General features: G+C 37.9%; 1 protein-coding gene and 1 long non-coding RNA gene across 19 annotated transcripts; one reads left to right on the top strand and one right to left on the bottom strand.

Moving 5' to 3' along the window:
• The first annotated feature begins 1,325 nt into the window (after positions 1-1,325).
• On the top strand, positions 1,326-22,851 carry LOC103041297 (uncharacterized). 2 transcript variants are annotated; one of them, XR_007427048.1, is made up of 6 exons: positions 1,326-1,700; positions 4,296-4,883; positions 9,753-9,909; positions 14,124-14,488; positions 17,226-18,093; positions 18,146-22,851. XR_007427048.1 is itself a non-coding variant. In XM_049467600.1 (5 exons), the coding sequence occupies exons 2-5, from the start codon at positions 4,344-4,346 to the stop codon at positions 17,364-17,366; spliced, it is 1,203 nt and encodes a 400-aa protein (XP_049323557.1). In that variant the 5' UTR covers positions 1,326-1,700; positions 4,296-4,343; the 3' UTR covers positions 17,367-22,851. The 2 variants fall into 2 exon arrangements, 1 of the variants encoding a protein (XP_049323557.1); XM_049467600.1 differs by having other exon boundaries at positions 17,226-22,851.
• Positions 14,496-16,030, bottom strand: LOC125784387 (uncharacterized). Of its 17 annotated transcripts, none has more exons than XR_007427189.1 (7): positions 15,981-16,030; positions 15,690-15,915; positions 15,548-15,624; positions 15,418-15,482; positions 15,171-15,288; positions 14,846-14,975; positions 14,496-14,715 (listed from the first exon to the last, which is right to left on the bottom strand). It is a non-coding gene; the product is annotated as an uncharacterized LOC125784387 (long non-coding RNA). The 17 variants fall into 17 exon arrangements; XR_007427176.1 differs by adding an exon at positions 15,094-15,158 and having other exon boundaries at positions 14,846-15,028; positions 15,224-15,288; positions 15,418-15,689; positions 15,863-15,915; XR_007427181.1 differs by adding an exon at positions 15,094-15,158 and having other exon boundaries at positions 14,846-14,963; positions 15,224-15,288; positions 15,418-15,689; positions 15,863-15,915.
• Positions 22,852-24,247: the final 1,396 nt, after the last annotated feature.

Raw genomic sequence — 24,247 nt, 5'->3', positions numbered from 1 at the left:
TTTAGTTTATAATAGAATCATCTTTATAATAGTACAACATTTGAATTTTGATCATAAGCCAACATGCTATTCTTTGCTATGCTATTGAATATAATATGTTATTACTATCACACAAAGGTGTGAAAAGTATTCACATTTATTATTCTATAGGTAGAAGTATAGACATTAGGGTTTAAAATACTAGAAGTTGAAGTATCAACTCAAGCTTTTTACTCTTTAAGTAAAAGTGTAGTAAAAGTACGGGTTTCAGAACTACTGAAAGTATAAAAGTAAAAGTAATGTAGTAATGTGCTATAGTGCACTACCCCCCCAAACCCACCTTCCCCAAAACACATGTTTCTAAAAGCTATAATGACTATAATGTTCTATTATTAAAAAGTTAATGTTGATAATATAATTTGGGATGCACTAGGCTGTTCCCTGTTTCAGCTGCATATATGCTGATTGTAAATGAATGTATTTTAGTAGAATAAAGTAAATATATTAAAGTTAAAGCTTAGTTGGACTGGAGTTTGTCTGGAGTTCTCTTGAGTCTCTGCACGGATCATCTTCATACTAGACTACATACGTCTGCTATGTTCTTGCTGGAGTGTGTGTGTGTGTGGGGGGGGGGTGTTAGGGGCATGTGCAGGTGTGATGGATCACAGTATAAACCAATAGGGAGTCGGGATGGGATACGTTTATACTTCTCTACATCCAATCACAATCAGATTCACTCTATCTGGATGGAGAGATTTATCTGGATAGGGGTTTAATTGAACAAGATGAAGCTGAAATGAAATGATGTCAGATAATTGTGTGAAAATGTAAGGAGTAGAGGTAAAAAATCACCGGAAAAATACATAATTGCTCCAGTTAAGTATAGAAAACCAAGGTTTCTACTTAAGTTAAAGTAACGTAACTTAGTATTTCATTACTTAATTATTTGACATCTCTGCTACATGATGCCCAACTCATAGGCTACACTTGTAGTCATCATGTCAACATGTTTAAACCTATTGAAAGCTCAATGTGTGTACCTGCTACAGGTCTGTTATATGATAAAAGCAATGTTGTGTAGAGCTGCCACAGTATTCTCAGGCCTCGTGTAACTTTGTTCTTACATTCTTACAGCACAGTTCTCTTTTTTGCTGTCAGACAACAGGAAGTCTGCAAAACCACAGGTTCTGTTGCCTGTGTCAAACAAACAGGCTGCTAGTTTCAACATGCCGCCCTTTCGACTGAGCGGGCTGTCAAGTACGAGCACCATTCGAGCACGTATCCAAGCACATTCCTGCATATATATGACCATGTGTTCTCAACGCCCTTACACCTGGGCGTACACGAGAGTCCCTCTGCTTTCTGTTCCACTCTATTTTCTGCTTTCTCACGCAAAACAACCGATTCCACGGGTTTTTAAGAAATATGGGCCATGTCAATAGGGGTGGGTCGAGGCTTTAGAGAAGGAAGAGGAAGAAACTCTCTTCAGCAAGTCACAGTGGGAGAGAGCGGCTTCACGCGCACTGTGCGTGTGACGGCTCTTAAATCTCTAATTAATTTCTTTTAGGGGATGAATTTGCCAGATCAAATCAGGCATGAACTAGCTGAGCTGTTTTTTGTGTGTTTGCTCAAGGAGGTGAAGCCTGTGAGGGCCATGCCATATACACCAGCTGCAGTTTAGAGGAGGACTTTCATTTCAGCTTCTGGAGGAGTGGAGGAAGGTAAGAAGGCCTAAAAAAGAGAAAATGTTTCAGATATTGGAAATATTACATGTAGAGTGATTTAAGGGTGATTGGAACATAAGGTCAAATGGGATTGTTAAGATGTACTAAATTTTTTTACATGTTTTTGTGTGCTGAACCCAGGCTGTGAAACCACAAAATCAGAATTAACAGCTTTAGTATTACAGAAATTGGGCAATTTCTTGTCCAAAAAACTGTTAAATCACCTTTAAATCACTCTATAATTACCATAGACGTATCATAACCTTATCGATATACAGTACCTGTAATTAATACGTATACAAAGTCTATATATGTACAGTAGTGGCATGCAAAAATTTGGGGCAGATATTCAGATCAGGGAACTGTGAGAACCGTGGTAAAACCCTCAGCTCGTCCCATTTGAGTCAGCCAGTTGTGGTTTTTGAGGGATATTTAGGATCATTATTACATGTATTTGTATCAGCTCATTTGTAGAAGACACCCTCTCGGTCTTCTGTTTGCTTCTAGAATTTGTTAGAATTTAACTGAATCCATTCTTCCCTCTTCCTATGAAATGTTCCTCTTCACTGTCATTTCATTATTACGTTATAAGCTGAGGAAATGGCAACCTGACCATACTAGACTTCTCCTGCTTAATGGGCCTCAATCGTTTTAATTTTTAGAGTGCTAGGCAGCTGCTTAGAGGAACCCATGGCTGCTGTTTTTTTTTTGAGACCAAGTCTGTTAGAAATCTTCTATGGTTCCCATACTTTCCTAAATTTCCTTCGGGATAAATAATCTATCTATCTATCTATCTATCTATCTATCTATCTATCTATCTATCTATCTATCTATCTATCTATCTATCTATCTATCTATCTATCTATCTATCTATCTATCTTTAGCAAGGTGCTCCTTTTTGTTTTTACTCAAAAATTACACAAAACCAATATAAATACACTTTAACTTCATGCCTTTTGATGATCATTTTATCCTCAATTTGCTTAACCCATGTTCCCTAGTAATTCACCAAATTTTCTGAAGATTTTTGCAACTACTTCAGAGTTACCAAAAATATGGGTTTCCCTCTGCAAATCCAGAAGGAATTTCAGATCGCAAGATCGCATACACCCACCTGAGACATACACAGACATATGCATACAATTTCTGATGCAAATGTTTTTAACCGTTTTGATTTGTAATTTTTTTAAATAATAAGAATAAAAGTCACAATCATAAATTAAATCTTTCTGCAATAGAAATGTGCAAGTACATTCAAAAACAAAGTTCTACATGAAATTTGACTGTAATCAAGTTTGTGTAAAATTTAGTACAACATTTATCTCTAAAAGGTTAGAGCATTATAGGAATTTCATTAAAAAATACAGTTTATATTAAGACATTAACTCTGTGTGCTTGTGTTGTGTGGTGCACAGGCACAGTTAAATGATGACTAGGTGGCTAACTGCAAGCAAAACCCTGCATGACTGTGCTTTTTAATGTGCCTCAAGTCAGGTTTAGCCTGCTATATTAGTGTGGATTTAACATTTAAAATGAATATATAAATAATATATGAATAAATAATAAATATAGGTTTATATGACATCGATATGGTGTAATATACTGTACATGTTCATAGGCTTTTATATACCTGTCTGTCTGTCTGTCTGTCTGTCTACATACAGAACACATTTATGCATGACTAAAGACACACTAGTGACTGATTACAATTAATGCAACACAGGAAAAGCTTCAGAAGTTATAAACAGCACCGGCATTTTCTGTGACTGAAAATATAGTTCTGAACTTCTAATTGGGAGGAAAGATGCATATTTTGTTGGGCTGATCACGCACCTGCCCATGGCTACCCCCTTTATGGCCTGAATCACCTTTTTTTTGAGGAAAATGTATTTTTAATGACAAGTTATATATCAAAAAAGATGCCAAACTCACTCACTCATTATTCATTTTTATTTGTGAATATGCAACAAATGAAATGCACTGTTTCTCTTTTAGAAAAATATATATTTCTTTACACATTTCACAAGTACATATACTGTGCATATATTTAGATTCGTTTCAAATATACATTTAAGTGCAAACATGTTTAAAACTGTTGCTAATTTTGACACTATATTTTGTTAAAACCCACTTGTTTCACTGGTTTATTGGACAGAGAAAAACGAACAGGTTAATGCATTGGCATAATAATTGATGTACTCACTGAATTAAAGTGCAATAGAGAGTTGCTTATTTTAATTTTGCATGCCACTATATATATATATATAGGCTTGTATTTTTGTGTTTGCTCAGTATACTCTGAGTAGTTTCTGAGAACTACTGTGTGGAAATGTTGTGCAATGACCCTGTTTGTGGCTTCTTTTTTTTTTTTTTTGCTGTTGTCAGCTTAAGACATCTGTGATATATTTCACATTGTCATGTGGAGTAAGCAAAATGATGAGATACACGAAACCTCTGGGAGTCAAAGTGCAGTTCGGCCTGTATGGCGCCTAAATATTTATGCTACTGAATACATTCGAAACACATCTCCCACTCGCCTTGTGTTTCAAACTTCTCAAAATAAGAATTCCCCAAACTCTCACTTTATCCAAGGTTCCCATATCTGCTGGATGACTGAGGGACACAGCAGCGGACGCTGACATGGACTGCGAGGAGGTCAAAGGTGAAAGCCCGGCGGACGAGCAGTTGGAGCCCCTGCTTATTTTGGAGGAGGGGGACGAGCCGGAGGAGTTCACAAACAAGACGGCCAGAGGGAAAGGAACACTGAGGGTGAAGAACGCAGAGGAACACGAGGATGAAGTCGCTGGTGCTAAAGTGGGAGAAGGTGAGCATGAGGACATAGAGGTCAACGAGGAGATTGTGGTGAAGCTGGAAGATCAGGAAAATAAGGAGGCACTACTGGAAAACCAAGCCAAAGCCGAAGTGGCTGAACAAGTGGCGGGAAAAGAGGAACGCTTGTTGGAAGGGACACTGGAGGCTGCTGAGGAGGTCAACGTCCAAGCTGGAGGGGGACTGGTGAATGTGGACAAGGCTGAAGAGGGAGAAATGGAGGAGCAACACGAGAAGACCACTACTACTGACGTAGTTGCAGCAGAGAAGCTTCAAGTTAGTCCAGAGATCCAATCACAGGCTAAGTTACGGCCCAAAGACCTCCTGAGGCCTGAAGATGCTCTGCAAAAGGTAACATCTTGCAAAACAAACCAACATCACATTTTTACAAATTGTCTTCATCTATAAATATAGCTTACCATATTTTTCAGACTGTAAGGTGCACATAAAATCCTTTAATTGTACAAAAAAATCAACAGTGTGCCTTATAATCTGGTGTGTTTCATGTATGAATTCTACCAGTCAGGTACTAAGGAGCAGTAAAGTCACTCCACTGAAGTCCAGTGTTATAAGAGGGAGTTTTCAATGCTAATGCTGCTGCACCCAACCTTAGTGCTGGAGAAACTTCACTAAAAACCCACCCTTAGATAAAATATTGAAAATCTAAGCTTACTGTAAGTAAATGGAAGCGCTTTACTCACCCAAATAAACAGTTTTCAGGAGAGAAATCTGTGCAAATTAACATCCAGTGCTCTTTATATATATATATATAGTTTTGATTACTTAAATGCTTCCCCCAGTTTCCCTATTAGTAGGAAAACATGGTGACTCCCTTGTTCACATTAGTGGAGGTATCCCTACTAGTGGTGACTAATGCGTCTTATAATCCGGTGCGCCTTATAGTCCAAAAAATACAGTAAACTATTTTGAAGCTATAGTCAAATACAAAAAAAAACTTTTAAAATGCTAAAAGAACTAAAAGAACTAAAGAAGTAAATACCACCAAAACAAGCTGCCATAGGTCAGTGTTGGTCTTAGCACTTCCACAGGCCAGCTTCTTGCAGTAACGCAATCATCTACATAAAATGTGGACCAATCAGAGTTGATTTAGGGCGGGTCAGTGTGCCTTTGCTATCATAACGACGGGAAAAGTACTCCTTGTGTGGCTTTAAAGGCACAAAAGGCATGTAGTCTGTAATTCTTTTAAATAATAAGCAATCAAGTGTCACTTGCTATTCCCTTTAAGGACCAGGTGTGCTCTGATTTGGCAGATTGCTATTTTAACGGAGCAGTGCTTCTTTATTTAGTATTCTGTTTATTGGTGATGTAAAAGTTGGGTTTGTGCACTGCTGCTTGTTCTTGCGTGTGTAAGGAGTGGGAGAGTACGAGTGCTGAGAGTGCATGGCGCTCATGTGTTGACAAGATAGCAATGAACAACTGACGGTTGACTGTTGTCAGGTTTGTGCACATGTGTTTTCTGTTGCCAAGATAGCAATACATCGGAAATTTATCTGAGCACTGTTGCTATTTAAACGATGCAGACAGAAGACTTGAAAATAGACTGTTGGTGGGGTGTAATATATCAATGAGCATCAAAACATGTAGGGCCTATAATGATTAAGGGTTCTTTTTAGTTTTATACAGGCTTTGTACAGAATTAATAATTGTCATAATGGCTGCACATTGCATAACATTTGCATTATATATTAAGAATGTACCAAATGCTGATTGCTACATACTGGATTCAATATAAATTTTATTTTCACATATGAATAAATGGGGTTCAAAAGTCTTGTCACACTATTTAATCAAAATTTAATCCAATCTGGTTTATTTTCACACACAAGTGTACACGTGAGTATATACAGCATAATAAAATAAAAAATTTAAAATATACTCTTAACTTACGCTCTTGTATAAAAATACTAAATTGCACTGTTGAATGTACAGGTATAATATATAACTATAAATATATAGAGATTATTTTAATATTTTAATATAGTGCATATAGGATGGTTTAGTAAGTGCAGTATAACTATACATTATGTCTTTATGGTTTAAAAACAGTAGTAAAACCAAACAAATCACACGGGATACTGTAGCAACTGCCTAGCAACCATTAACACCCTTGCAACCAGAAAACACCAAACACCTAAAACCTTAAACACCATTGCAGTGAGCTTGCAACAGTGTAGCTTACATCAAGCGAGCACTCGTCAACATAGCATAGCATTACCTTGGATATCATAGAAACCACCCAGCAACACCAGTGCAACCAGCTAGCAATATCATAGAAACCACACGAAGTCGAATACAATAGCAACCACATAGCAACCAGCCTTGCAGAAAGTATTTAAGCCATTTAACTGGGCAACCATCCTGTGTTTTCTCAAGGAAATGCACTTTTCTAGTTTTTAAAGTTACATTTTTAACTTTTCTCAAGATCACAGCTGGGTTTCAAACCCACAGCCCTGTTATCTTTAACACACTGAGCCACATAACACAGTGTGAGTCAATATATAGTGCACAAGCAACACAATCTAGCAAACTTGGGTACCAATAGTGTCTAGTTATGTGAAACCATTTTTATTTATCTGCCAAAACTAAAATACAGATTCATTAACATTTTTAAAAATAGAACAGTAGGTCTTCACCTAGATCAGGGTAAGGGACTTTTCACCTGCATGTCTCTATAGTAGAAGAATTCAGAATTCAGGCACACTGTAGAGTATGTAGGTACAATACATGACAAAACTGTCAAATCTATACTGTAAAATCAATCCAAAATCAGGGGTATTAAAAAAATGTGTTTATACCGCTTTTATCCTACTGTTCCCAGCTGGTTCCAAAACTAAAAATTAAAACATTGAAACAAGTGATGTGGCAACAATGTTACCAGAAAGTTTAAAATGTTAATTAAAAACCTTCTAAGAACATCTAGACAACTAAACAGATTAAATGTTCTAAGACTGTTAACTGTAATATTCAGAAAATGATTTTAACTAACAACTCATCCCTACCCTACCTCATCCCCAACCCCTAAACTCAGCTGCAACACATCCTCAACTCCTTTACTCATCCCCAACTCTTTAACCCATCCCACCCTACCTTATCCTTAACTCCCCAACTTAAAAACATATCCACAACTCATCCCCACTCTACCCAATCCCCAACTTCACAACTTATCCCCAACGTCCTTCACAACTGACCCAAAACGTATCCCCAATTCTTTAACTCACCCCCAAATCCTCAACTCATCCATGATTCCCCAACTCACCACAACACCCTACCTCATCCCCAACTCTATAACTCATCCCTAACTCCCCAACTCATTCATAACTCCTTAACTCAACCCCACCCTACCTTATCCCCAACTCATCCCCAACTCCACAATTCATCCCCAACACCCCAACTCCCCCAACACCCTACCTTATCCCCCAACTCATTCCCAACACCACAACTCACCCCCAAATCCTCAATTTATCCACAACTCTTCACCAACTCCCCCAACACCCTACCTCATCCACGACTCATCCCCACTCTACCTCATCTCCAACTCATCCCCAGCACCACACCTCATCCCCAACTCCTTAACTCATCCCAAAATCCACAACTCCTTCCCAACTCCCCCCAACACCCTACCTCATCCCCAGCTCATGCTCAGTTCCACAACTCATCCCCAGCTCCCCAACTCATCTGCAACTCATCCCCAACACTACAACTCATCCCCAACTCCACAACACATCCCCAACTCACCCAACTTCTCTATAGGAGCTTGAGGAGCTATGTGTCAGCAGTGGGTGCAGCTTAAAGTAGCTGAATTTGTTCATTAATAAGAGTTACTACAAACATTTAAACATAAAGTATATTGTATTAAATATTTCACACTAGTTAGATATAGAGATATTTGTTGTTTTGATATCAAAGCCCATGTTTAAGTCACTCTGGATAAGAAGATCTGCGAGATGTCCTCAGTCTTACTGTAAATGTAAACGGTTTGGTGATTTTCCTGGTTTGACTCAGCAGTTTTTTAGTTAGGCGGTTTTGTAGAGTCAGAGCAGAGACCTGAGCTGAGCTGTAGTCTCTGGGTTTCTGCAGTCGATTGTTTCTCTTTCTGTTTATAGTAAAACCTTGTTTTGCAGTTTGGTATTAAAGCTGTATGGTGTGTGGGTGCAAGCTACCAAACGTTAGCCATTTTTATCCTCCTGCATAAAACCCTGAGCTCAGTTCTGACCTTTCAGACAGGAAGTGTTGGGCAGTCTGCTGCTTGTTGTTTGAAAGTCCTGTATAGATAATTTAACCTTTACACTCACGTGCCACAACTCATGGGAGAGAAATATGTAAATTGATCATGCAATGTTACCTAAAGGGGCGGCTTGGGAACGCCCACACCTGCCCCGCAAAAAACAAAATTTTAGTGAAGTGAAGTTGTCTTATTTCAAGGCAATTAACATTTTTTTTCTCAGATGAGAATGTTTTGTAATTGTAAGTTTAAGATTAGTTTGCCTATTTTAGGAAAAATTACCTCAGTCTCAGTTTAGTTTAATGTAATGGTTTATGTTTTAATTGTTTTAATCTATAAACTACAGACAACATTTCTCCTAAATTACAAATAAAAATATTGTCATTTAGAGCATTTATTTGCAGAAAATGAGAAATGGCTGAAATAACAAAAAAAAGATTCAGAGCTTTCAGACCTCAAATAATGCAAAGAAAAAAAGTTCATATTCATAAAGTTTTAAGAGTTCAGAAATCAATATTTGGTGGAATAACCCTGTTGGTTTTTAACCAATTTTTATGCATCTTGGCATCATGTTCTCCTCCACCAGTCTTACACACTGCTTTTGGATAACTTTATGCTCTTCACTCCTGCTGCAAAAATTCAAGCAGTTCAGTTTGGTTTGATGGCTTGTGATCATCCATCTTCCTCTTGATTATATTCCAGAGGATTTCAATTTGGTAAAATAAAAAAACTTATTATTTTTAAGTGGTTTCTTATTGTTTTCTAGAGCTGTATATATTTGAGAGTTACACCTATTTTCAAGAAGGGTATAACCCAGTGTAACATTTGCACCCATTTTTCTAAAAGTAATAAAAGCCAAGAATCATGTTCAGAGATTCATCCAATATATCAGTTTTATACAATTAAATGTTAGCAGACAAACATTTTAAATCTTTAATGACAAAATCTCTAAAATAAGCTTTTCTTTGTCTCTCTAGGTCCACCGGCTGTCCCATGATTTCCCCGATACTCTGTACGAGCTGCTGTGTACCCTGCAGGAGGGCCGGCGGCTCAACGACCAGCGCTGCTCCTTCAGACTGGAGGGGCGGAGGAGGTGTTACTCGGAGCCCAGCACCCCCCGACACAGTCAGAAAGGTAAGGTGCCAGCTGTTTACCAGTACCCATCCCATTACCCAGCCCAGTACCTGTAGCAGTGTAGCTGTAGCACTGTTGCTATTAGCAATTTGCTACTGATTTAGCCTGTGCTGAGAAGTTTATCTCTGACTGCCATAGGAAACTAATGAATGCCTGTCGCTTTCCAGTGTGAACACAGGGTTAGGCACTCGTACTCTCTCTCTCTCTCTCTTTCTCTCTCTCTCTTGCTCTCTCTCTTTCACTCACCATCTGTCTTTCTCTTTCTTTTCACTCGCACTGTTTGTCTGTCTCTCTATCTTTCACGCCATCTGTCTGTCCCTCTCTCTCGCTCTCTCTCTTTTGCTTGTGCCATCTCTCTGTCTCTCTCTTTCTCACTCTCTCTCTTTTGCTCGTGCCATCTCTCAGTCTCGCTCTCTCTTTTTTGTTCGCACCGTCTATCTGTCTGTCTCTTTCTCGATCTCTCTCTTTTGCTCGTGCTATCTCTTTGTCTCTCTCTCTCTCTCTTTCACTCATGCCGCCTCTCTTTCTCTCTCTCTCGTTCACTCATGCCGTCTTTCTGTCTCTCTCTTTCTTTCTCTCGCTCTCTCTCTTTTGCTCACACATTTCTGTCTCTCTCTCTTTTGCTCACACCGTCTTTCTGTCACTCTCTCTCTCTTGCTCTCTCTCTTTTGCTCACACATTTCTGTCTCTCTCTCTTTTGCTCACGCCGTCTTTCTATCTCTCTCTCTCTCGCTCTCTCTCTTTTGCTTACACATTTCTGTCTCTCTCTCTTTTGCTGACACCGTCTTTCTATCTCTCTCTCTCGCTCTCTCTCTTTTGCTCACACATTTCTGTCTCTCTCTCTTTTGCTGACACCGTCTTTCTATCTCTCTCTCTCGCTCTCTCTCTTTTGCTCACACATTTCTGTCTCTCTCTCTTTTGCTCACACCGTCTTTCTGTCTCTCTCTCTCTCTCTCGCTCTCTCTCTTTTGCTCACACATTTCTGTCTCTCTCTCTTTTGCTCACACTGTCTTTCTGTCTCTCTCTCTCGCTTTCTCTTTCTCAGACCATCTTTCTCTCTTTCTCTCGCTCACTTACATTTTAACAATCTAATGCTGATATGTCTTAAAAAGAACTCAAATACTGAAATGCATCCAGTAATATGCTTAGGATTTTTTTTTTACCGTACCGAACCGTGAGGTTTATACTGAGGTGTGAAACGAACTGTGAATTTCTGTACCGTTACACCCCTAATATTTAGTATATTTATAGTATTTTTATAAGACTGGATGCAAGTAAGCCTACATCACTAAGCCCGCTGCTCTCCTGTACTGTATTAAAACCACGTCAGCAAGTCTAACCGAGCTGGTTTAACACCTCAGTCTGGGTTACGGCCAAGTGTCTCAGTGCTGTTAGTGGTGACTGCAAGCTTCCATTACTCTGCAACATTGAGGCTGTGAGACGAGAGGCTTTGAGATGCTTAGTCATTACTTGGAGATGGTATCTCATTGTTTTGAGATGCTAATTTATTAAGTATAGATGCTATCTTACTGTTTTAGATGCTAATTTATTATGTTTAGATACTTTCTCATTGTTTTAAGATGCTAATTTATTATGTATAGATGCTATCTCAATGTTTTAGATGCTAAGTTATTATGTTTAGATACTTTCTCATTGTTTTAAGATGCTAATTTATTATGTATAGATGCTATCTCAATGTTTTAGATGCTAAGTTATTATGTTTAGATACTTTCTCATTGTTTTAAGATGCTAATTTATTATGTATAGATGCTATCTCAATGTTTTAGATGCTAAGTTATTATGTTTAGATACTTTCTCATTGTTTTAAGATGCTAATTTATTATGTATAGATGCTATCTCATTGTTTTAGATGCTAAGTTATTATGTTTAGATACTTTATCATTGTTTTGTGTTATTATTTATAGATACTATCTTGTTGTTGTAAGATCCCAAAACAGTATTTATAGATACTTTTTCACTGTTTTGAGTTATTATTTATAGATACTTTCTTGTTGATGTAGATACTATATCATTGTTTTGAGGTGTTTAGTCACTGCTTGGAGATGCCATCTCATTGTTTTGAGATGCTAAGTTATTATGTATAGATACTTTCTCATTGTTTTGAGATGCTAAGTTATTATGTATAGATGCTATCTTACTGTTTTAGATGCTAAGTTATTATGTTTAGATACTTTCTCATTGTTTTAAGATGCTAATTTATTATGTATAGATGCTATCTCAATGTTTTAGATGCTAAGTTATTATGTTTAGATACTTTATCATTGTTTTAAGATGCTAATTTATTATGTATAGATGCTATCTCATTGTTTTAGATGCTAAGTTATTATGTATAGATGCTATCTCATTGTTTTAGATGCTAAGTTATTAAGTATAGATGCTATCTCATTGTTTTGAGATGCTAAGTAATTAAGTATAGATGCTATCTCATTGTTTTGAGATGCTAAGTTATTAAGTATAGATGCTATCTCATTGTTTTAGATGCTAAGTTATTATGTATAGATGCTATCTCATTGTTTTAGATGCTAAGTTATTAAGTATAGATGCTATCTCATTGTTTTGAGATGCTAAGTTATTAAGTATAGATGCTATCTCATTGTTTTAGATGCTAAGTTATTAAGTATAGATGCTATCTCATTGTTTTGAGATGCTAAGTTATTAAGTATAGATGCTATCTCATTGTTTTAAGATGCTAAGTCATTATGTATAGATGCTATCTCATTGTTTTGAGATGCTAAGTTATTATGTATAGATGCTATCTCATTGTTTTGAGATGCTAAGTTATTATGTATAGATGCTATCTCATTGTTTTGAGATGCTAAGTTATTAAGTATAGATGCTATCTCATTGTTTTGAGATGCTAAGTTATTAAGTATAGATGCTATCTCATTGTTTTGAGATGCTAAGTTATTAAGTATAGATGCTATCTCATTGTTTTGAGATGCTAAGTTATTATGTATAGATGCTATCTCATTGTTTTAAGATGCTAAGTTATTATGTATAGATGCTATCTCACTGTTTTGAGATGCTAAGTTATTATGTTTAGATGGTATCTCATTGTGTTGAGATGCTAAGTTATTATGTATAGATAGTATTTAGTATTTAGTATTCAGTATTTATAGATACTATCTTGTTCTTGTAGGATCCCATAGCAGTATTTATAGATACCTTCTCATTGTTCTGTGTTATTATTTATAGATACTATCTCTTTGTTGTAAGATCCCTAAACAGTATTTATAGATACTATCTCATTGTTTTGAGGTGCTTAGTTATTATTGGAAATACTATCTCATTGTTATAAGATCACAAATTAATATTTAGAGATTTAGAGATCTCACTGTTTTAAAATGCTTAGTTAACAAAGAGTTGACAAAGAGATGCTAGCTTATTGTTTTAAATGCTCAGTCATCACTTTAAGATACTATCTCAGTGTTTTGAAATGCTAAATTATTAATTACTATCTTATTTTTTGAGATGCTTAGTCATTACTTTGAGATACTATCTCTATGTTTTAAAATGAAAAGTCATTACATTGATGCTATATCACTGTTGTGAGATGCTAAATTATTACTAAGATGTGTTATCTCACTGTTTTGAGATGCTAAATTAGTACTAAGGTATACTATCTCATCTTTTTTTATGCTTAGTCATTACTTTGAGATACTCTCTCTTTGTTTTGTAATTCTTAGTTATTACTTGGAGATAATATCTCATTGTTTTGAAATGCTTAGTCATTATTTTGAGATACTATCTTATTGTTTTTAATTGCTTAGTCATCACTTTGAGATACTATCTCTTTGTTTTAAAATGATAAGTCATTACATTGACGCTATATCACTGTTGTGAGATGCTAAATTATTACTAAGATGTGTTATCTCACTGTTTTGAGATGCTAAATTATTACTTAGGTATCTTTTTTAGATGCTTAGTCATTACTTTGAGATACTCTCTCTTTGTTTTGTAATTCTTAGTTATTACTTTGACATACTATCTCATCTTTTTAGATGCTTATGCATTACTTTGAGATACTCTCATTGTTTTGAAATGCTTAGTCATTATATTTGAAACACTATCTCAGATACTTGTTTTTCATTGGACAGCGACGATATTGAGCGAATGTTCTGGAATGTGCTGTGTTTGTTGGAGTTAGCAGGCTTTGTTGCTGATGCTTGTTCTGCTCTCTGACCTTTAAACAGTGATGTTCTCGTCCATGACCTCGCTGCAGAAGGAGGAGTTTTTTGACCTTGTGGCCACCTCCCAGGGTCGTCGACTGGATGACCAGCGAGCAGACTTCCAGAGCCTGTCCCCAGCCCCCTCGTCCCCAGAGCCCCTGAAACCATCTTCCTCCAGCAATTTCACTGCCCCCTCTGCTGCCTCTTCTGCTGCCGCCTCTGCTGCCTCTTCTGCTGCCGCCTCTGCTGCCTCCACAGCTGCCCCCTCTGCTGCCACTATGGCCAAATTCAAGCTCAGGAAAGGCAGCTGCAAGGGCCCGGAGTCCAGCCAGACTGTTCCCAGACCAGTACCCAAAGAGGATCTGTACAACATGATCCTCACCTCACAGGTACGTCTTCTGCCCAAACACATAACAATAATCTGATTAATACGAATTAATACGATGTGCGGTTTCAGTGCAATTGTCATATAAATTTGCCCCATAGGAATGAATGGGGGTCCAACATTCCATCGCAGCAACGTGCAGCAACACATTATAATCTAAAACCACCTAGCAACGACTTTAAAACAATATAGCAACCAACACAGATACCATAGCAACACCTTAGAAACCACCTAGCAACCACTTTGAAACAATAAAGCAACCAACACAGATACCATAGCAAGACCTTAGAAACCACCTAGCAATGACTTTAAAACAATATAGCAACCAACACAGATACCATAGCAACACCTTAGAAAACACCTAGCAACCACTTTAAAACAATATAGCAACCAACACAGATACCATAGCAACACCTTAGAAACCACCTAGCAACCACTTTGAAACAATATAGAAACCAACACAGATACCATAGCAACACCTTAGAAACCACCTAGCAACCACTTTGAAACAATGTAGAAACCAACACAGATACCATAGCAACACCTTAGAAACCACCTAGCAACCACTTTGAAACAATATAGAAACCAACACAGATACCATAGCAAGACCTTAGAAACCCCCTAGCAACCACTGTGAAACAATATAGCAACTAACACAGATACCACAGCAACACCTTAGAAAGCACCTAGCAATGACTTTGAAACAATATAGCAACCAACACAGATACCATAGCAACACCTTAGAAACCACCTAGCAACCACTTTGAAACAATATAGCAACCAACACAGATACCATAGCAACACCTTAGAAACCACCAGCAACCACTTTGAAACAATATAGCAACCGACACAGATACCATAGCAACACCTTAGAAACCAGCTAGCAACAACTTTGAAACAATATAGCAACCAACACAGAGACCATAGCAACACCTTAGAAACCACCTAGCAATGACTTTGAAACAATATAGCAACCAACACAGATACCATAGCAACACCTTAGAAACCAGCTAGCAACCACTTTGAAACAATATAGCAACTAACACAGATACCATAGCAACACCTTAGAAACCACCTAGCAACCACTTTGAAACAATATAGCAACCAACACAGATACCATAGCAACACCTTAGAAACCACCTAGCAATGACTTTGAAACAATATAGCAACCAACACAGATACCATAGCAACACCTTAGAAACCACCTAGCAACCACTTTGAAACAATATAGAAACCAACACAGATACCATAGCAACCACTTTGAAACAATCTAGAAACCAACACAGATACCATAGCAAGACCTTAGAACCCCCCTAGCAACCACTTTGAAACAATATAGCAACTAACACAGATACCATAGCAACACCTTAGAAACCACCTAGCAATGACTTTGAAACAATATAGCAACCAACACAGATACCATAGCAACACCTTAGAAACCAGCTAGCAACCATTTTGAAACAATATAGCAACCAACACAGATACCATAGCAACACCTTAGAAACCACCTAGCAACCACTTTGAAACAATATAGCAACCAACACAGATTCCATAGCAACACCTTAGAAACCACATAGCAACCACTTTGAAACAATATAGCAACTAACACAGATACCATAGCAACACCTTAGTAACCACCTTAATGAGTTTATTTCAGGCTGAACTTCACCTCTCAGTTCTCTAATTCTAAACCCAATCATGTTAAACTATGCTAAAGACTAAAGCTGTTGCCATGTGGGTCAGCCAGACTTAACTCTTCCTGTAACAGTTTTCTCTCTAGTTTCCTCTCTAGTCTCACCGCTCTCTGGCTTTATCTGTAATTTCTCTACATAAAAGACTTCTACTTTTAATAGTTACTTTTAATAGTTACAGAGTTCTCTGTGCTTCCGTGTCTTTTTCTAGTTATTATGATGAAACTGTGAATGTGCTGTGTGTACTGTAAGTGTGTAAATGCTGCAGTAGAGAGAGCAGCACAGCATATTCCAGCACTGCTTTACTACAGACAAAGCCTTTGGAAATTGACATTTTCTAAAATCCATTTCTAAAGCTTACTAGGTTCTATCCTTTGCTACTTACCAGCTGAAAGCTGTTACCCAATGATTGTTTCCTACAAATCACCACCTCCATTTTTAAACAATATATGATTTTCATGATTTCAGGTATTATTACAATATACTAATATATAAAAAATACTTTTTCAGGGAAAAAATGGGGGTGTTCTCAGACTTTTTACAGAAAGTGTAGTTTTTTAGTTACAGACGTATAAATAGCAATAGACAGAACTATTGCATCTGCTGAGAGCAGAACTGAGAGTAGCCAAAAATGCAGTAGGTGCTAAAGCTGGACTCTTACCTTTTCTGTACTTATTTATGTACTCTCTCTCTCTCTCTCTCTCTCTCTCTCTCTGTTTCTCTCACTGTCTCTACCGCTCACATTTTCATTCATTTTTCAATTTCTGTTGTGTTCCAATGTGCGTATCATTACATTCACATCTAAATCTTAGCATTTTGGTCGTTTGGTAGTTAGGACTTTAAACACTGTGGGGTCTGGGGTGATGGGGTCTTGGGTTCAGGTGCCATCTGGGTGCAGTGAAATGACCTTAGGGCTTAATACAATCCTGGTTGTTTCTGGTTGAGAGTATGCTGTGTGTGATTGGCTGCTGCTTCTGTGTGTGTTGGTTGAGTGTTGACTGAAATGTGATTTATTGTAAAACATTCTAATTAAGTGTAACTCTCTCTCAGGCTCAGGGTCGTCTGGAGGAGCAGCGCAGTGTGGCCCCGGGCCCTATGGATGATGAAGATTTCTTCTCCTTGTTGCTGAAGGTTCAGGGGGGGCGTATGGACGAGCAGAGGACGGAGATGCCTGTAGCACTTAAGTATTGAGAGCGGCGGTGGCTAACACTGTTCAGTAGGACACAGGGGTTTTGTTTCAGCTCTACGTGTCCAAGAAATGTGGCCTTTGTTACCTTTTTAGGTCTATTTTTGTATTTGTAGTACCGTAACTGTGGCTGGGGCTCGTCTGCAGAAGTACGATATACTGACATGCCAAAAATCATGGGACAGGAATTAGTATCATGTTTTATTGAAGCTTAAGCTTAAGCCACACTGACTGACCTGCTGGATACAGTATGTGTGTGGGACAATTCGGACAATTCTAGCCAGAAGAAGCCGCTCACGATTATTAGGAACCACTGCCCTGTCCACTGTGAGGGGTAATATTGGCTTTCTATGACATATTGTTACACCTTAGACCATGTTTGTCGTTTTATTCCTTCTTTTCTTGTCCTTTTCTGTTCCTGTCTTGTGCTTTTGCTTGTCTTCCCTAGTCTTATTAGTGTTCCCACCTGTGTCTAATTTGTAACCCAGCCTCCTCATTAACTACCCCACGTGTTCCTTGTCTGTGTGTATTAGGGATGCAATGGTTCTCTGTTTTTTATCGAACCGTTCGGTTCGGCCTGTTCGGTTCGATGTATGTTGAAGCTAGATAATATAAATATATATAAAAACCGAACCGAAACCGTGGCCCAAGAACCACAATATTTTCATATTTCATGTTTTCCTTTGTTATTTGTTGCCCCTTTTTGACCAGCTTGGAACCGACACCATTCTGGTTCGCGAACCTACTTTTAAACTGGTTCGTGTGTTTCCACCAAGTAAAGTAGGTTCCGAAACCAGGAACCGTGACCACTTCTGTTGACCGCCTCTGTGCAGTGCTATCTTTTGATGATATATGATGTGGGGTTTTGACGGTTCCACTACAAATGTGTCTCATTTGTAACCCAGTCTCTTTGTTATCTTCCCCAGGTGTTCCTTGTCTGTGTCTGTGTTTTTATACCTCATGTTTTCCTTTGTTCTCTGTTGCCCCTTTTCCACCAACGTTCTGGTTCATAAACCTAATTTTGAACCGGTTTGCTGCGTTTCAATCAAAAAACTAGGTTCCAAAACCAGGAGCATTTGTTCTTTCAGTGGAAAAGCTCTATGTCTTGCTTTTTGACTTTTTGCTATATTTCTGTTTTTTTCTGTTATCTGTACCGTATCTGTTTTGTTTTATGTATTTATTAGTCTATAGTTTTGTCTACCTAGTCCTAACTATGTTTTGTTTCTTTGTTTTTAGCATGGCTGCTAATAAAACCAACTTGCATGTGCATCCTGCCTCCAACTCTGGAACGTTACACATATTATTGCCAGTAAACATGTAACACTGTGTGCTGAGAAATGTTAAATGCCTGCAAAAAGGCCTTGCTTGCGGATAATCAATGTACTTATTACTGTCCCATGACTTTTTCCTTTTTTGCATGTCAGTGTTAATTAATATTGATGGTTCTTTGCCTGTAACTTTTTTGTATATTGCACCGTAAATTTCCAAGGAACCTTTTTTTAAGACTGTATAGAACCTTTTTTTTTTGCTGAAAGTGTTGAAGATAGACAGAGACACAGTAAACTAGATGAAGCTGAAGTTTTTTTTTTTGTTAATTTCTTTCTGTGCTCATCGTCCCAAGGTCTTAAAATATTGAAGATCTATTTAAGTAGAAGGTCATTTTTAGTGCAAATATGAGCATTTTAACACAAGTGGTACGCATGCTATTCTTTTCTGTACAAAAAAATGTTATTTCATTATATGGTACATTGCTTTTGTCATGTGTCATCATCTATTCTGTTTCATTCTTTTCAGCAACGTTTTTCTATATACTTTTTTTTTACTTTTATTTGAAAACAACAGAAAAATCTAGAGGTCAAAGGCCAAATCCAAAAGTCTCCTAAGACACCCAGTATCATGTGCATCCATTCTTCTTCAGTTGTTTTTAATCAGTGGGAACTGTAGCTGATAAAGGTGTTTTTGGGCTGTAGTCACATTTTTACATAGTTGTGTGGCAATTTACACCGCAAAACTATACGATATATAAAAAAATTATCAACACCTTCCAAAAGCTTATTTTTAAAATTTTTTCTTAAGTCACACTCTTAAAAAGAGCCATTATCCTAAAGGGGTGTAATCAAACGATCGGATCAACTGGTGTAGATGATTTTACCACAGGTGGCAATGCAGCACCTTAAGTAAAAGATTTAGGCAAAAAAGTCCATTTAGAAAAAGTCAATTTTGCTAAAAAAAAAATATTTTAAAAAGATTATGATAAAAAATTAAGAATAGATATATAAATTGGGACATATATGCTTATATTAAGCAAAAAAACATGGGATTGATACAATTTTTCTTAGTAAGATGTTTAGATCTCAAGATGTCAAAATCTTAAAATCCTTGAAGTAAGCCTTGATTTTAAATCTTAAATCAGAATACCGTATTTTTTGGACTATAAGGTGCACTTAAAACCCTTTAATCTTCCCAAAAATCACCAGAGAGCCTTATAATTTGGTGCACTATATGTATAAGTTCTACCAGTCAGGTATTAAGGAGCAGTAAAGCCACTCTGCTGAAGTACAGAGTTATACAGGAGTTTCAATGAAGTTTCTCCAGCACTAAGGCTGGAGCAGCAACATTAGCATTAGCTGCTAACCGCAGCGCTAGATCATTCAACTTTTAGAGGTGAGTATATCAGACTGTAGTCTGCATGATTACTGTGTTAAAACAAGCTACGTGAGACAAACCACTAATAGCAGCTAATGCTAATGCTGCTGCACCCAGCCTTAGTGCTGGAGAAACTTTACTGAAAACTCACCCTTAAACAAAATATTGGAAATCTAAGCTTACTGTAATTAAATGGAAGCGCTTTACTTACACAAATCTGTGTAGATTAACATCCAGCGCTCATTTGACTTTAAAATAATGTTTTTAAATTATTATTATTATTACAGTTTTGTTTACTTAGGCACTTCCTCCAGCTTCACCATTAGAAAGGAAACATGGCGACACCCTTGCTCACTTCGATGTAGGCATCCTTACTAGTGTCGCTTAACACGCCTTAGAATCCGGTGCACCTTATTTATGAAAATAGACCAGAAAATAGACGTTCATTGATAATGCGCCTTATAATTTGGTGCTCCTTATAGTCTGAGAAATACAGTACCTTAACTGAAGACTTGTGCTTGTGCTTATTGTGAACGAGGTGAAAATTCTAAGTGAGACTAATTAAGGTCAATCTAACACTTATAACGCCTATAAGATGCACTGGCTTGACATGACTAAGATATAGAGTTCTGAGTTCATGTGCTGTGTTCACATATGCACTTTAGATGCTAAAATGATCCAAAACTATGTGAAAATGCAGTAAACATAGCTCATTTTCAATTTTCAGTAGGTGTTTATTGCTCATTGATGACAATAACATTTAATAGTATTATTATTATTAATATGATAAGTGATTCCAGTAGATAACAGTCGAGTACAGGCCAGATAATTGCAGTTACACTGGAGGACAGACTGCATACTACAAGCTGAGCGATTGCATAATCTGTGTTTTGAGCCACTGCACGCAGAATAACAGGAAATGCATGGGCAGCCAGCGTTTGATGTTTTATTTAATCGCACTGTCGAAGCAGATGGTTCTCCCCAACAGAAACTGTCCAGGAGCCAAAGCCTGCGGGCCCCAGATTCAGCAGCCCTACTTTAGCAGAGCGCTACAGTGCTCCTTATACCACAAGACCTGGTTTTGCTTCCCCCTGAGGGGCAAAACTTCACCCCCTTCACACAGTTCACACACTTCACAGAGAGCGTGCCCACCGAAAGATCGGTTATCATCAACTGTAGACAGATAAACATCTGCCATTCTGACCGCAGAAGGGGGTTTCTGAAATGGTAAATACAGTCATCATCAAAATATAGTTGCACCAGAAGGAAGTGTTGTGTTTCAATGATATTTGGTCGGAAGGTGAGGGTTTACAGACAATAAATGCTAAACAATAAATGCTAAAAAGAAAAAGAATTTAGACTGATATGGGAAATATTTATTGAGCAACAGACGTCAGATGTCTCAGTATGGAGTGAGTTGTAGAGGTTCCTAATGGAGTCCTGTGATAATCTGTCCCATTTAGAAGTGGATAGAGTGTTGATAAAGCAGTCTAATAGCAGCATCCCTCAATTTTTTAATCAGAAATAGGTCTGATAGCAGGACATGGCCATGTAAAGGTGTCTTCAAAGCAAACAAGCTCTTCAGATAGCAGCAGGAAGTGGATGAGCAGTGTCCTGTTGGAACAGCTGGAGTGTGCATTCAGAAAAGCTAGGGACTGATTGTTGAAGCTCATTAATGAAATGATTGATTAGTCGTCAAAAACCTTACGAAATTGCACCCAACACCATAACACCAGGCCTTCTGGATGTGTGTAATCTTTTAAGTAAGTAAGCATTTTCTCCTAGACAAAAGCGTAACTCGTCACTGAAGAGATGACCCTAAGAGTCACAACATGGCACAATATCATTGCAGTGTTTGGTGACATTGTCCTGCATCATGCAGCCGTCTGCCAATAGTGCTGGCACTAACAAAATGAATCATTGAAGGCATCATTGCTCACTAAATTTCCTCAATCATGATGTATAGGCCTTTCTTCTATCTTCAGGGTCACCAATAGTGTGCTAGGATTATGGTTAGGCCCTAGTTCAATGATCCAACTCTTCTGAAACTCTTTCACCTGCTGGAATTGCTTTTAAACTCTTCTTCGAGGCTTTGTGCTTTGTTTATACAGCTGGACCACCTTAAATAGTCAGTCAGGTACATGATAAGCCCCTCCTTACTTATATCACATGCAAGGCTAAGCACATAACTTGAATTGTTTGCTATTATCTTCCAATATCAGACCAAATCACCAAGTTTCTTTCCTTTCAGTTAATTTCTTCTGGGTGCAACTGTGTTTTGAGGATGATTGTATATAGACCATGTCTGTTTTAATTGAATTCAAAGCTAAGCATTATGTCTAGCATCCTGTGTACATTTGTGGTAAATGATCTTAATACGTTTTAAAAAATTATATTTTATATTCTGCCCATCTTTGGTTGCCGTATTGAGAAAAGACAGCTAAACAAAGCTTTTCTAATTGCTATTTTTCCTCCTTTCTTATTATGTAAAGCCGAGTACCAAACTTGTGATCTTGTGTAAACTGTGTACTATTTACTTCCAGTTAATATTGTACCCATGGTTTAAAAATGTGAATTCCTTGTATATCTACTTGTAAATAACTGTAGTAAAAATACTTGCACTACTTCACAGTGTTGCCAAGTCTGATGAGCTTAAATAATGCGAACAGCTTTCCTAACTTGCTTGAATTTTTCTTAGAATGCAAAAAGCATCATTCCATTCACTGTAATTACACTCACCCTCTGGCAGTATTTAATGCAACAAAAAACACAACTTCACATTGTTTTATTAATGTAACAAAAGTGTTAAAAAATTAAAATGTCAATAAATTAATATTGAAACTACTAGTTGTTCTTCTTTCTCTTATTGTTATTGTGTCCCATACAGCCGTCTGCCAATGGTGCTGGCACTAACAGGATTTACGGACTTATGGAGGTCATCACTGATTGTCTGCAATGATGGTTGTTGGGAGAATCTGCACATTTCAGACAATCTCTGTGGTTATGTGTTTTTTCATCTATCCACTGCCACCAAAATCTTGTTAATTCTTGTTCTAAGATGTGACCCCTTTTTGCGTTTAATCTCCTCTCTGAGACTTTTTCTTTACATTCTGAGCCGTAATAGCTAAAGTATTCTACACAGACCAGTTGTTGCTTGTCTGTTTGCATGGACAATTCAAGCCAGACACGGCCGGTCACGATTATTGTGTACTAAACAGTGGGTAATCCATCCATCTGCAACCACTCTCCACCCACACTGCAAAAAAAAAAATCTTAGCAAGTGAATTTATCTAGTTTCAAAGTAGGCCTGGACAATAATTCGATATCGGTATTTATCGCGATAAGAAATGTTTCAATAACGGTGATATCATTTTTGTGGTATATCGATATGTATTATTTACAGAATCTGTCACGGACAGGCGTTTTACTGGCGTCAGCTCGCCGCACAGCTGAACACAATCAGCCTCCGTAGCTGGACTATCTCTGTGCGTGATGATGTAATCACATAGGCACGTAGCCAGATAGGCTAGGCTAGGCTAGGCTAGGCTAGATTTGGCTAGGCTAGGCTAGGCTCGGGTCCGCTACGCATCTAAAATGCCTCGCGCTGGAGCCAAACGGAGCCGGGACGAGCGGATCCAAGGCTAAGGTAGGCTCGGTTCGCATCTGAAATGCTCCGCGCTGGAGTGGAACGGAGCGGAACCAAGCCGAGCCTAGCCTAGCCTAGCCTCGGGTCCGCTCGGTCCGCCCACGGGTCCGCTCGGTCAGCGGTCAGTCGCGGGTCCTCTCGGTCAGCCGCGGGTCCTCTTGGCTCCCAGCACGGGACATTTTTGATGCAAAATGAATGCCCCTGCCGCTTCCACAAGTGATCAATTGAAGGAGGGAGGTCTAATTCAGTGGTGAGGATTTGGTTCAACTCTCGAAGGTCTGCTAAACTTCAGTTTGCTGCAAATTGTGCCGGAGAGTGGAGCAGGTTAGCAGCGGTAACGTTAAAACATCTAATCTGTTCCACCACCTCAATCAGTTCCACTATATACAATATTTTCCTTATACTGGCTGAATCACTTTTATAGCTTATGTTGTAAGTTATTTAAGTTATTTAAAGTTTATGAATCCTTTAGGTTTGTTTATTTGACGGGGATATCATGTTCCTTTTATGTTCATAAAGAGTTGTATTTTGGCTGAAGCACTTTTGTAGCTTATATTGTAACTAAGTTATTTATAGTTGATAAAGCCTATAGGT

The sequence above is a fragment of the Astyanax mexicanus genome, chromosome 1 (genome assembly GCF_023375975.1).
Source record: "Astyanax mexicanus isolate ESR-SI-001 chromosome 1, AstMex3_surface, whole genome shotgun sequence".
NCBI classification, from domain to species: Eukaryota; Metazoa; Chordata; class Actinopteri; order Characiformes; family Acestrorhamphidae; genus Astyanax; species Astyanax mexicanus.
This window is presented reverse-complemented; position numbering and strand designations above follow the sequence as displayed.